We start from the raw sequence: 12,934 nt of genomic DNA on the forward strand, positions 1-12,934 counted from the left end.
AAGAGAAAACTGATTTAGTGACTGATTTTAGTGTGCTGGAGGGGCAGGGCTATGTAGGAACTTTGGGAGTGGAAGTGTTGATGGATGCTAGGTCTGACACTCTATCTTCCTGGCGCCAGCCCTGTGCAATCTGCCCACCTTGGCAGGCATCCTTCCAAAATGGTACCCACTCCACTGTACTAGCAAGTGACCTTGGCTGGGGCTAGTGCTCCCCACCCCCAGGTGGCTGCAACCCTGCCACTCCCCTGTGGGCAGCCTCAGCCAGGACTGCCTACCCACCATAAGCTCCTGCCTGTGGGGGCAGCCTGACCACCAGTATATCCAGAATAGTCATAACCGGGCTTCACAGTCAGCAAATAAGATGATCCAGAGGAATGGATCAGTGATCTAAAAGACAGGATTGTGGAAATGACTCAAATGAAATAGGAAAATGACAGGAGAAGAAAAATGAATTTTTATTCTTTTTTTTTTTTTAAGATTTTATTTATTTGAGAGAGACACAGAGGTAGTCACAGAGATAGCATGAGCAGGGAGGAGAGGGGGAACCAGGTTCCACATCAGAGAGCCTGATGCGGGGCTCAGTCCTAGGACCCTGGGATTATGACGTGAGCTGAAGGCAGACTCTTAAACAACTCAGCCACCTAGGCACCCCAAAAAATGAAGTTTTAAAAATAAGAATAGTTTAAGGGCTCTTTGGGACAACATCAAGCATACTAACATAGGCACTATGGGAGTCCAGAAGAAGTAGACAAAGGGGCAGAAATTTTACTTGAATAAATAATGGTTGAAAACTTCCCTAACCTGGGGAAGAAAACAGATCCAGGTTCAGGAAGCACAAAGAATTCTAAACAAGATGAACTCAGAGAGGTCCATAGCAAGCCATATAATTAAACTGGCAAAAAATAAAGATCAAATCTTAAAAGTTGCAAGAGAAAAGCAAATAATTATATAGAAGGAAAACTTCATAAGTCTATGAGCTGATTTTTCAGCAGGAACTTTGGAGGCCAGGAGAGAGTGGCATGATATATTTAAAGTGATGAATGATAAACAAACCTTGCAATCAAGAATACTCTTCCCGGTGAAGTTATCATTCAGAATTAAAGGAGAGGAAAGTGGGATCCCTGGGTGGCGCAGCGGTTTGGCGCCTGCCTTTGGCCCAGGGCACGATCCTGGAGACCCGGGATCGAATCCCATATCGGGCTCCCGGTGCATGGAGCCTGCTTCTCCCTCTGCCTGTGTGTCTCTGCCTCTCTCTCTCTCTCTCTGTGACTATCATAAATAAATAAAAATTAAAATATATATATATATATATATTTAAAAAAAAAAGGAGAGGAAAGTTTCCCAAACAAAAACTAAAGGAGTTTATTACCATTAAACATGCCTTTCCAGAAATGTTAAAGGGACTTCTTTAAATTGAAGAGCAAAGGCATTAATTCGTAACAATTTGTAAAAATACAAATCTCACTAGTAAAGGTAAATACCTTTTGAAGGTAGGGATTAAACACTTTTTAAGCTAATATGAAGGTCAGAAAACAAAAATAGTAAATCAGTGATATTTACAATAATTAAAGGATATACAAAATAAAGAGATGGAAAATATTAAATTAAAAAACATGGGTGGGTGGGCCAGCCCTGGTGGCTCAGCGGTTTAGTGCCGCCTTCAGCCCAGGATGTGATCCTGGAGATCTGGGATTGAGTCCCGCGTTGGGCTGCCTGCATGGAGCCACCTTCTCCTTCTGCCTGTGTCAATGCCTCTATCTCTCTCTGTGTCTTTTGTGAATGGATGGGTAAAATCGTTAAAAAAAAAAAAAAAAAAAAAAAAAGGGAGTAATTTTAGATACTTTTAGAGTATGTTCAATCTTAAGTGTGACTCTCAAATTTTTTTTTAAAGATTTTGTTTATTTGAGAGAGAGCATGAGCCAGGGGGAGAATGCAGAGGGAGAGGGAGAAGCAAACTCCCTGTTGATGTGGGAGCCCAACATGGGGCTCAATCCTAGGACCCTGAGATCATGACCTGAGCCCAAGGCAAGACGCTTGACTAACTGAGCCACCCAGGTGCCCCTAGTGACCATCAATTTAAAATAAATGGCTAGGGATCCCTGGTTGGCGCAGCGGTTTGGCGCCTGCCTTTGCCCCAGGGCGCGATCCTGGAGACCCGGGATCGAATCCCACGTCGGGCTCCCGGTGCATGGAGCCTGCTTCTCCCTCTGCCTGTGTCTCTGCCTCTCTCTCTATGACTATCATAAAAATAAATAAATAAATAAAAATAAAATAAAATAAATGTATATATATATATATATATATATATAGTGTTCTATAGGAACCTCATGTCAACCACAATTCAAAAACCTATAATACACAAAAAATAAAGAGAAAAGTGCCCAAATATAACACTGAAAAGTCATCAGTTCACAAGGGAAGAGAACTACAATGCAACCAGAGAACAATGAACGAAATACCTATCAATAATTACTTTGCATGTAAATGGACTAATGCTCCAGTCAGAAGATAGAGGTGAATAGATGTAAAAAACTAAACAAGACCCATCAGTATGCTGCCTATAATGACTCACTTTATTTTTTTATTTTTGTAAAGATTTTATTTATTCATAGGAGGGACACAGAGAGAGAGAGGCAGAGATACAGGCAGAGGGAGAAGCAGGCTCCATGCAGGGAGCCGGATGTGGGACTTGATCCTTGGGGCTCCAGGATCACGCTCTGGGCTGAAGGCAGGCGCTGAACTGCTGAGCCACTCAGGGATCCCTAATGACTCACTTTAAAGATTTTTTTTTTTTTAATTTATTCATAGAGACAGAGGCAGAAGGAGAAGCAGGTACCATGCAGAGAGCCTGACGTGGGACTCTATCAGGGTCTCCAGGATCATGCCCTAGGCTGCAGGCGGCGCTAAACTGTTGCGCCACCGGGGCTGCCCACCTAATAACTCACTTTAGACCAAAAGACAAAAAGACACATACAGACTGAAAGTGAAAAGATGGAAAGATACTTTATGCAACTGGGAATGAAGAAAAACGAAAAGCCAGGGTAGCAGTACTTATATTGGGTTCAGCAGACCATTTTTTCATTTGAAATTTTATTTTTTTAAAAAAATTTTATTTATTATTTTGTGTTGACTTTTTTTTTCTAAAATGTGAGACAAAATAGCCTTAAAACAAAGACTAACAAGAGACAGGCTCATTACATAACCTTAAAGGAACCAATCTAACAAGGGCCGTTACAATTGAAAATAACTGTGCACCCAACATAGGAACACCTAAAAATGTGTAAAGCAAAGATTTACAGATAAAGGGAGAAATTGGCAGTAAAACAGTAATAGTAGTGGACCTACTTACCCTAATGGATAAATCATTCAGACAAAAAACAAATAAGGAAACTGGCCTTAAATGACACATTGGATCAGATGGACTTAGTAGATATATACGGAACATTCTATCCCAAACCAGCAGAATATGTATTATTTTCAATTGCTTGTGGAACATTCTCTAGGACATTCTGTAGGACAAATCATGTGTTAGGCCAAAAACAAGTCTCAGTAAATATAAGAAGACTGGAGTTATATCAGCCCTCTTTTCTGACCATAGTAGTATGAAACTAGAAATCAACCAGAAGGGAAAAGAACTGGAACAAACAAACAAGTGGATGCTGAACAACATGCTGATCAAACAACTAATGAGTCAAGGTAGAAAGCAAAGAGAAAATTAAAAAAATACTTTGAGTCAAATGAAAGTGGAAGCATAACATTCCAAAGTCTCTGGGACACAGTAAAAGCAATTTTAAGACAGAAATATAGCAGTATAGGGCATCCTCAGGAAATAAGAAAAATCTCAATCTAACCTTACACCTAAAGGAACTAGAAAATGACAAAACACAAAGTTAGTAGAAGGAAGGAAATAAAGATCAGAACAGAAATAGAGACAAAAAGCAATAGAAAAGATCAATGAAGCTAAGAGCTGGTTCTTTGGACTCATTAAAAGGAATGGATAAATCTTTAGCTAGACTCACCAAGAGAAAGGAGAGAGACCAAATAAAATCAGAAATGAAAGAGAAGCCCCAACTGATATCATGAAAATACAAGGGGTTATTGAGAGACTGCTACAAATAATTACATGCTAATAATTGGATAACCTAGTAGAAATAGATACTTTTTAGTAACATGCAGTCATCCAAGACTGAATTATGAAGAACTGGAAAACCTGAACAGACCTATTACTGGTAATGACATTGAATCAGTAATCAAAAAACCCTTAACAAACAAAAGTCCAGGACCAGATGGCTTCATAGGTGAATTCTTCCACACATTTAAAGAAAAGTTAATATCTATCCTCAAACTATTTAAAAAAAGTAAAGAAATGCTTTCAGATTAATTCTCCAAGGCCAGCATTTCTTTAATACCACAATCAGAAACTATAGAAGAAGAAAATTACAGGTCAACATCCCTAATGAACATAGATGCAAAAATTTTCATTAAAATATTAGCAAACTAAATTCAACAATACACTAAAAGATTCATATACAGTGATCAAGTAGGATTTATTCCAGGGATGCAAGGATAACTCAACTGTTTACAAATCAGCGTGATATACCACATTGATAAAATGAAGGATAAAAATATGTTCCTCTTAATAGATGCAGAAAAAGCATCTGACATAATTCAACATCCATTTATGACAAAAAAACTCAATAAAGTGGATATAGAGGGAACAAACATACGTGATAAATCTATGTATGACAGGCTCATAGCTAACATATTCTGGGAGAAAGCTGAAAGCTTTTCCTCTAAGAGCAACAAGACAGATGTCAGCTCTCACCACTTTTATTCAGCATGGTACTGAAGTCTTAGACATAGTAATCAGATAAAAAAAATAAAAGGCATCTAGACTGGTAAGGAAGAAATAAAACATGTATAACTAACTTTGCAGATAATAGAAAACCCTAAAGATGCCACTAAAAAAAACCACATTATCCATAAATTCAGTAAAGTTACAGGATACGAAATTAATATGCAGAAATCTGTTGCATTTCTGTACACCAATAAAGAATGTAAGGAATTAAGAAAATTCCATTTACAATTGCATCAAAAAGAATAAAATATCTGAATAAATTTAACCAAAGAAGTAAAAAACCTGTACTCTGAAAACTAAGATGTTGAAAGAAATTGAAGATGGCAAATGGAAAGATATACCCTGCTCATGTATTGGAAGAATTAATATTGTTAAAATGGCTATACTATTTAAGTCTGTATAAATTCAGTGCAGTCTCTATCAAAATACAAATAGCATTTTTCACAGAATAGAATCCCAAAATTTGTTTGAACCACAAAAGACCCCAAATAGCCAAAGCCATCTTGGGCAAGAAAGACAAACCTGGAGATATCACACTCCCAGATTTCAAATCGTACTATAAAGCGTTGGTAATCGAATAGTATTGTATGGCACAAACACACACACATAGATCAGTGAAATAGAATGGAGAGCCCAGAAATAAACCCACATATATGTGGTCATTTAACTTACACTAAGGTAAAAATACACAATGGAGAAAGGATGGTCTCTTAAATGGTATTGGGAAAACCAGAGAGCTATATGTAAGAGAATGAAACTAACTGGACCATATACAAAAATAATCTCAAAATGAATTAGAGACCTAAGTGTAAGATCTGAATTCATAAAATGCCTAAAAGTAAACGTAAGCAGTAAATTCTTGGACATTAAGCAATATTTTCTTCTATCACCTCAGGCAAGGACAAAAAAAGCAAACATAAGCACAACCTTAAATTGTTCTCCCTGAAGGACTTCATGAAATCAAGACTTTTTCAAAGTAATACTAAGTAATACATCTTAGATGTTATGCATGTTAGCATGATCTTCAAGTCAGTAGGTCTTAAATAGTTTTCACTTTTAATATGGTAATTATTGCTGGTTCTAATCCACATAAGCAAAGATCTGTACCGGTTCTACTAAGTCCCAACTGTAAAAAGCTGTCCACACTGAGAAGCCTGAGTTTATGAGAAAACTACTTTTCTTCCTTGAAAAGCAAGAGCACACCCAGAATTGTATTTCTGCAGTATTGCTGCTATGGTAGCTTCAACAGCTCATTGCATACAACTCATTACAAACATTTTATTTACTAAGAAAACTTGGATGGATAATTGAGAATTGTCTTCCACACTCACAAACTTTCTCAGACTCACAGAGCTTGTGAGCATATGTCACCATTGTCTGTAGCCGCATGTATTCTTATCCAACACATTCGTTATTTAGCATGATCCCAAGGTTGTGCCTTGTTACATTCTATAAAAACAAAAGCAGATGAACTTAAAAATTATGCTTAACGATCTGTTTCAGATTTTATTTTACTGAGAAATTATCTGGGTGTGCAATGATTTTCTATTAATTTGCTCAATCCAAGGTTTCGGGTTACCTATAGAGCTTAGAAATTAACAGGTTTTGTGCTACAAAGTATAATACTGGAGAAATAAAAAGTTTGTCCAAATCATGATTTAGTTTATTTATTTTAAAGATTTTATTTATTTATGCCTGAGAGAGAGAGAGGCAGAGACACAGGCAGAGGGAGAAGCAGGCTCCATGCAGGCAGGGAGCCTGAAGCGAGACTCAATCCTGGATCTCCAGGATCACACCCTGGGCTGAAGGCAGTGCTAAACCACTGAGCCACCGGGGTTGCCCAATGATTTAGTTTAGTTGAATGTAAATTTATGACATTTTTCATAAAGTAAAAGGTAGGACTGTGTGTGATGATGAAAAAGTTCTGGAGGTGGGTGGTGGTGATGGTTAGGCAACATTGTGGCTGTTATTAATACCACTTAATTGGTTAAAAGAATACATTTTATGTTATGTATCTTATACTGCAATAAAAAGTATTTGAGTAATATGTTAGCATACTGACTTGGTAAGCCTGGATAAGTATATCCAAGTAGAATAATATGTACACTTGTATTATACTTAAAACTGATAGAAAAAAAATTTTTAAGTTTAAGCCAAAATTATTAAACTTGTCTCATTTACCAAAAATGTGCCTTATTATGTAATATGGATTCCTCAGATGTTTTAGTTTTTCTAATATTTCTTTTTAAAGTATGGTACATTTAAAGCATTATGGTTAATGCTGAAAGCATTTTCACAGTAGCAGAACATTCATTTTACCTGTATAAAACACAACAGAGCTCTTTGAAGAGCTAGTCTAATCTATTATCTAATCCATTAATCTAATCTATTAATACCCTCCAAATGTAGGAGAACATTATATGCAGAGGGAGAAGTAAAGGTCTTTGTCAGTTCAGGTACATAGATACAGTAACTGGTAAAGAGCATATTGCTTCAGTTCTGCGATCTGAGTCATAGCTCAAGAGATACAAAAGCAAGACATAACACTAACGAATCCAGATATTGGAAAAGAGAGCTGTTTTTTTCAGTATCTGAAATTCTGAACTAATTTGAGTTCAAAGAAAAACCCCCCAAAAAACGAAACAAAAACAAGCAAAGAAAACCCTGATCCTCTTTTCATCTCTGGCCCATCAGAGAGTAGGTCTCTAACATCGCTACATAAGAGGTCACCAGATGACAAGCATATTCTTAGTTATTGCTCCCACCCATGGAGACTAGTTTATTGGGCACACCAAAAGAACAAAATTGTAGAGAGGAGAACTAGGCAAATGGCAGAGGTAAAGTTTTGTTTGGGATTCATTCCTGGAGCCAAGAAAAGATGTGCTGGGATTAAACCATCCATGAGGTATCTTCCAGCAAAGCAGCTGACCTAGCTCTGTCAGCCCACTGCGCATCTCCAGAACTAGGGAAAAATAACTTTATAGCTTCGAAATTGTGACTCCAGACTCGTATAAAGTGTACATGTGTCAAAGATTTTATTTAACCAATAGTAATAAAAGAACTAGTAAAATGTTACAGTTGGCTTCTATAACCTGAATCTAATCATGAGAAAACATTAGACAAATCCAAATAGAGGGACAGTATACAAAATTCCTGGCATATAACTTTTTAAGTGTTCCAATTATGAAATTCAAGGGAAGACGAGAGAACTGTTTCAGTTTAAAGGATACTAAAAAAAACCAGGACAACTAAATAGGACATGTGGTTAGGATGATTGCTGGAATCTGAAAGGGGCTGAGATTAATTGTGGGCCCATGTCTCAAGATGAGTGTCTGGATTTGGATAGTTGGTGTGACTGTCACATAGGACAATGTCCTTGCAGGAAACACACTAAAGTATTCAGGGACAGTGGGGCATCATGTTGGTAACTTACTCTTAAGTGGTTCAGGAAAGAAAAGTTTTGTACCATATTTTAAAATTTTCTCTGAGTTTATGATCATTTAAAAAAAATATAAGGAGATACTTTACAGCTGTAAGTATTCTTGCTCTTCATTGAGTTTTCACCATAATAGTTTTAGTGTCCTTTGATTATTCTTCCTGAATTGATTAATGCTATGATGGTTGCAAAATAGTGATTCTCCAACTCCATCATTCCTTTATACTACTTGGCATTCTACTGTAAGAAGTAACTTTCTTTTCAGATTTATTTTTGTTAGTAGGGACTTATAGATTCTAACTTTTCCAATGGCTCTAATCTTTTATTATTATTAATTTTGAAGCTCAGATTGTTCCAGATTTAGCTTTCATGTAAAGAATGGGGGGCTGGCTGCTTTTCTTCAAGCAGCTCCTTACTTCTGGAACTACATGGTGATTCAGGCTCCTCTTAGAAATACAGGTCTGCCCAATCTCTGAAGTTAGTCACTTCTCCAAGGAACCATGTTTCTTTTAGTAGACAATGATATTTAAAACCAGGGCAATCACTATAATTTCTTTTTTTTGTAGAAACTTAATATTCTAACCATAATTAAAATTAGGATTTTAATGTCTCTTTTTAGCAATATTGTGTGTTCTTCCAAGTATGTATCAAAAATATGAGTGAATGCTATTTAAAATTGATTTTTGTTTACTGTTGATAGATGAGACCAAGAATAATTGGGAAGTGTCAGCACTTTCTCAGGCTGCCCAGAAAGGATTTAACCAAGTTGTGTTAAAGCATCTGAAAAAGACAAAGAACATTTCATCAGTAAGAAAACCCTTGTATTTTCTTTACCTTAAACAATGCAGATATAAGATTCTAATGCTTATGAAAAGTAGGTATCTTAGTTTAAAATGTTATTCATATATGTTATAACACAGAAATAATTTCAATATATTATTTAGCTATAAAAATGTAAGAAATATTAACTATTTGGTCTATCGTCTTGATCTTATTTTCTTGTTTGCTTCTCAGATGTATTTAGTGGATAGTAAAAAGTATGTTTCATATTTAATAAGCAATCGGAATTTTGATATGGATATGTAAGATTGATTCTTTTACATATTAAATTTAAAATACATTGTTTTGTCAAGTTTCATTCATGCCAGTTTTTGTGGTTTTTTTTTGGTAACGATTTCTTGAGGTTTTTGAGATGTGGCATATTATTGGAAAAAATAAAGAGAAAACAGTATAGAGAAAATATGTATTTTTCAGGTATTAAGTAAAAACTAAAATTTGAAAACCTTTTAATTTCTAGAACTGATAATGCAAGTTTAGGGTAAATTCTTTCCACCTCATTATCTTTGACAGCTTTTGATTGAAAGACTGCATAGAACTGGAAATGGCTCTCAAATATATTTAAATTATGTTATTACATATAAATAAAGCAAGATAAAATTACTTGAGTATATCTCGAGTTTTGCAAATAAAATTTCTTTTCAGATACACAATCCCTTATTCTCTAAAAGAGTGGTTCTTGAAGTAAAGAACCCTGTGGATTCCAGAGTATGAGGCCAAAACTATTTTTAATTTTTACTCATTTACATTTGCACTATGGTGTAATGATCAGTACCACTGTTGGTTCCTTAGCACTTTATTAAATCTTGATCCTTGAACTTGTCTTTTTAATGTTCTGTGCGATGAAACAGGAAGTATACATAAAGCAGTCTGCTGCATAGTGCAATGTGACAGTTGTCTTCAGGAAAAACACTTTTGTGATGCTTTGAGCTGTGAACTCATGTAGCCACTCTTTTCGTGAATACTATTTTTACTTTAAAGAACAACTGAGGGGATCCCTGGGTGGCACAGCAGTTTGGCGCCTGCCTTTGGCCCAGGGCGTGATCCTGGAGACCCGGGATCGAGTCCCACGTCGGGCTCCCGGTGCATGGAGCCTGCTTCTCCCTCTGCCTGTGTCTCTGCCTCTCTCTCTCTCTCTCTCTCTCTCTCTGACTATCATAAATAATAAAGAAAAAAATAAAGAACAACTGACAAGACAAACTGGCTATTTAGGATTAGGCAGAGATTTTATCTAAAATAGAGTGAGCCTGTCACTTCAAAGAAAACATTTGAGAGTATTTGTTGCCAATGGCAAAATTCAAGTTTTATAAACACAAATTAAATTTTAGAAAACTTGAAACCGTCATCATGAGCTTGACAGCTTCTTAATACTTAAAGATTTTTCTGAAGAGATTGGTGATATTAATGAATGTGATTTTTTTTGCATATATAATGAAATGTGGGAACATTTGGAAGATCTGCATAAGCCAGTAAACCAGTATTTTCAGATGACCAGTACATTATGTTACCAAATCATGTATGGATAGAAAAATCCACTCAAAGTGCAAGATAGGCCAGTGATTTTAATATAGCAGATTATGTAAAATTTATTGGTAAGGTTTCAGATTCCACATTGTGACTAATATTTAAGAAATTAGTATTTGTTCAGTTTTAGAGTAGTATCAAAGAACCATGGTTATCTAAAAAGACTATTAAAATGCTGCTCTCTCTTCCAAGTATGGCCCAAACAGCATATCAGCCTAGTTGGTTTTTTTTTTTTAATTTTTTTTTTTTTATTTATTTATGATAGTCACACAGAGAGAGAGAGGCAGAGACACAGGCAGAGGGAGAAGCAGGCTCCATGCACCAGGAGCCTGATGTGGGATTTGATCCCGGGTCTCCAGGATCACGCCCTGGGCCAAAGGCAGGCGCCAAACCGCTGCGCCACCCAGGGATCCCAGCCTAGTTGTTTTTTAATGATCCAGACAGTAAAGAGATTTATACAAATGTGAAAGTGTCAGTTTCCTGAGGTTTTTAATTCTTTTTGGAAAACATACTTTTCCTTAAACCTTGTTATTTGTTAACATGTAATGGGTTTTGTATTTTACAATACAATAATACCCAATCATGCCAAGGTTTTAACCTCTAGTATGATAAATATTAATAAACATGGCCCACTTTAAAAAAAAGTTCTTTGGGGAACCTCAGTATTCTTTAAGGGTGAAGGGTCCTGCCAATACTTTGGAACTTGGATATCTGATTACAAAATTATAGGAGATGTGACTTCTTTTCATGAATTTGAAATAATATTAACAGCAGTATTGTGTAGGATATAATGAACTATTGAGAGACATTAATATCGGAGAGGGTCATAAAACAGTTTATTTTTTCCTCTCATAATTCTCTTAATTTTTAACTCTCTTATCATCACATATATATCATTGTTCAAATTTCCAGAATGAAGCACTGTCTTTAGAAGAAATAAGGATTAGAGTAGTACAAATGCTTGGCTTTCTAGGAGGACAAATAAACAAAAATCTCCTAACAGGTAAAGATTCTTTTAAAATAAATTTACCTCTGTAGATGTATTTGTACTTTAATTTGAGTGTATAAAGATCGTAATATATTCTGGTATTTGCTCTTGTATGTGATTTATATATTTTCAAGTAAGATTACAAAGAATAGTATTTTGCCTAATGAAATGCTTTGACTATACCCATGCAATCTGGATAATTTACTACTAGTTGGGAAAATGTTCTAGCCTGATTTGTTAAGCACATTTTCCGTTTTTTTTTTAATAATAAATTTATTTTTTATTGGTGTTCAATTTGCCAACATACAGAATAACACCCAGTGCTCATTCCGTCAAGTGCCCACGTCAGTGCCCGCCACCCAGTCACCCCCACCCCCCGCCCACCTCCCCTTCCACCACCCCTAGTTCGTTTCCCAGAGTTAGGAGTCTTCCATGTTCTGTCTCCTTTCTGATATTTCCCACTTATTTTTCCTCCTTTCCCCATTATTCCCTTTCACTATTATTTATATTCCCCAAATGAATGAGACCATATAATGTTTGTCCTTCTCCGATTGACTTACTTCACTCAGCATAATACCCTCCAGTTCCATCCACGTCAAAGCAAATGGTGGGTATTTGTCGTTTCCAATGGCTGAGTAATATTCCATTGTATACATAAACCACATCTTCTTTATCCATTCATCTTTCGAAGGACACTGAAGCTCCTTCCACAGTTTGGCTATTGTGGACATTGCTGCTAGAAACATCGGGGTGCAGGTGTACATTTTCCATTTTGGAACAGAATCTAACTTGACACTTTTAAAAAAAATATTAAACATTGTGTCAGGAATTCAAAGTTAATCTTTTTGAAAATCTGATACTCTTAATATTTAGATTATTTTTCAAGTGTTTGTGATCAGAATCAACATTTTAAATGAGTAGAAATTCATCTGTATTTTTAGTTTTGAAATTTCATATTAAATACACTAGTGACTTTTGGTAATTTAGGAAGTTAGAAACTATATTAGGAAAATAAGTGTTGCAAAGGGGAGATTTTTAATAAAAATACTGTTCAATTATCATTTTCCCACATAACACCTAAAATAATTCTTACTGAAAATAGAAATTAAATATTCTAGACTGTTTAAATTGTTTAAAAATAATTTCACTTTGAGTTGAAGTTAGAAATAGTTTGTCAGTGATTTGTAATGTTGTAATTATATGTCAAAGTAAAACAAAACAGAAAAGGAAAGATGAATAACATGCTTAATTTAAAACTATAAAAAGCATTCTGCTTTCATAAATGAATCAT

General features: G+C 35.7%; 1 protein-coding gene across 5 annotated transcripts in view; it reads left to right on the plus strand.

Moving 5' to 3' along the window:
- PRKDC (protein kinase, DNA-activated, catalytic subunit) overlaps positions 1 to 12,934 on the plus strand; it is a 215,362-nt gene that overhangs the window by 25,812 nt on the left and 176,616 nt on the right. For all 5 annotated transcript variants that reach the window (XM_055318273.1, XM_055318275.1, XM_055318274.1 and 2 more), the window contains 2 exons: positions 8,995 to 9,101; positions 11,568 to 11,658. In XM_055318273.1, the coding sequence (XP_055174248.1) occupies positions 8,995 to 9,101; positions 11,568 to 11,658 (198 nt within the window). The remainder of the gene's footprint in view (positions 1 to 8,994; positions 9,102 to 11,567; positions 11,659 to 12,934) is intronic.

The sequence above is a fragment of the Nyctereutes procyonoides genome, unplaced genomic scaffold, assembly GCF_905146905.1.
Source record: "Nyctereutes procyonoides isolate TBG_1078 unplaced genomic scaffold, NYPRO_anot_genome, whole genome shotgun sequence".
NCBI lineage: Eukaryota > Metazoa > Chordata > Mammalia > Carnivora > Canidae > Nyctereutes > Nyctereutes procyonoides.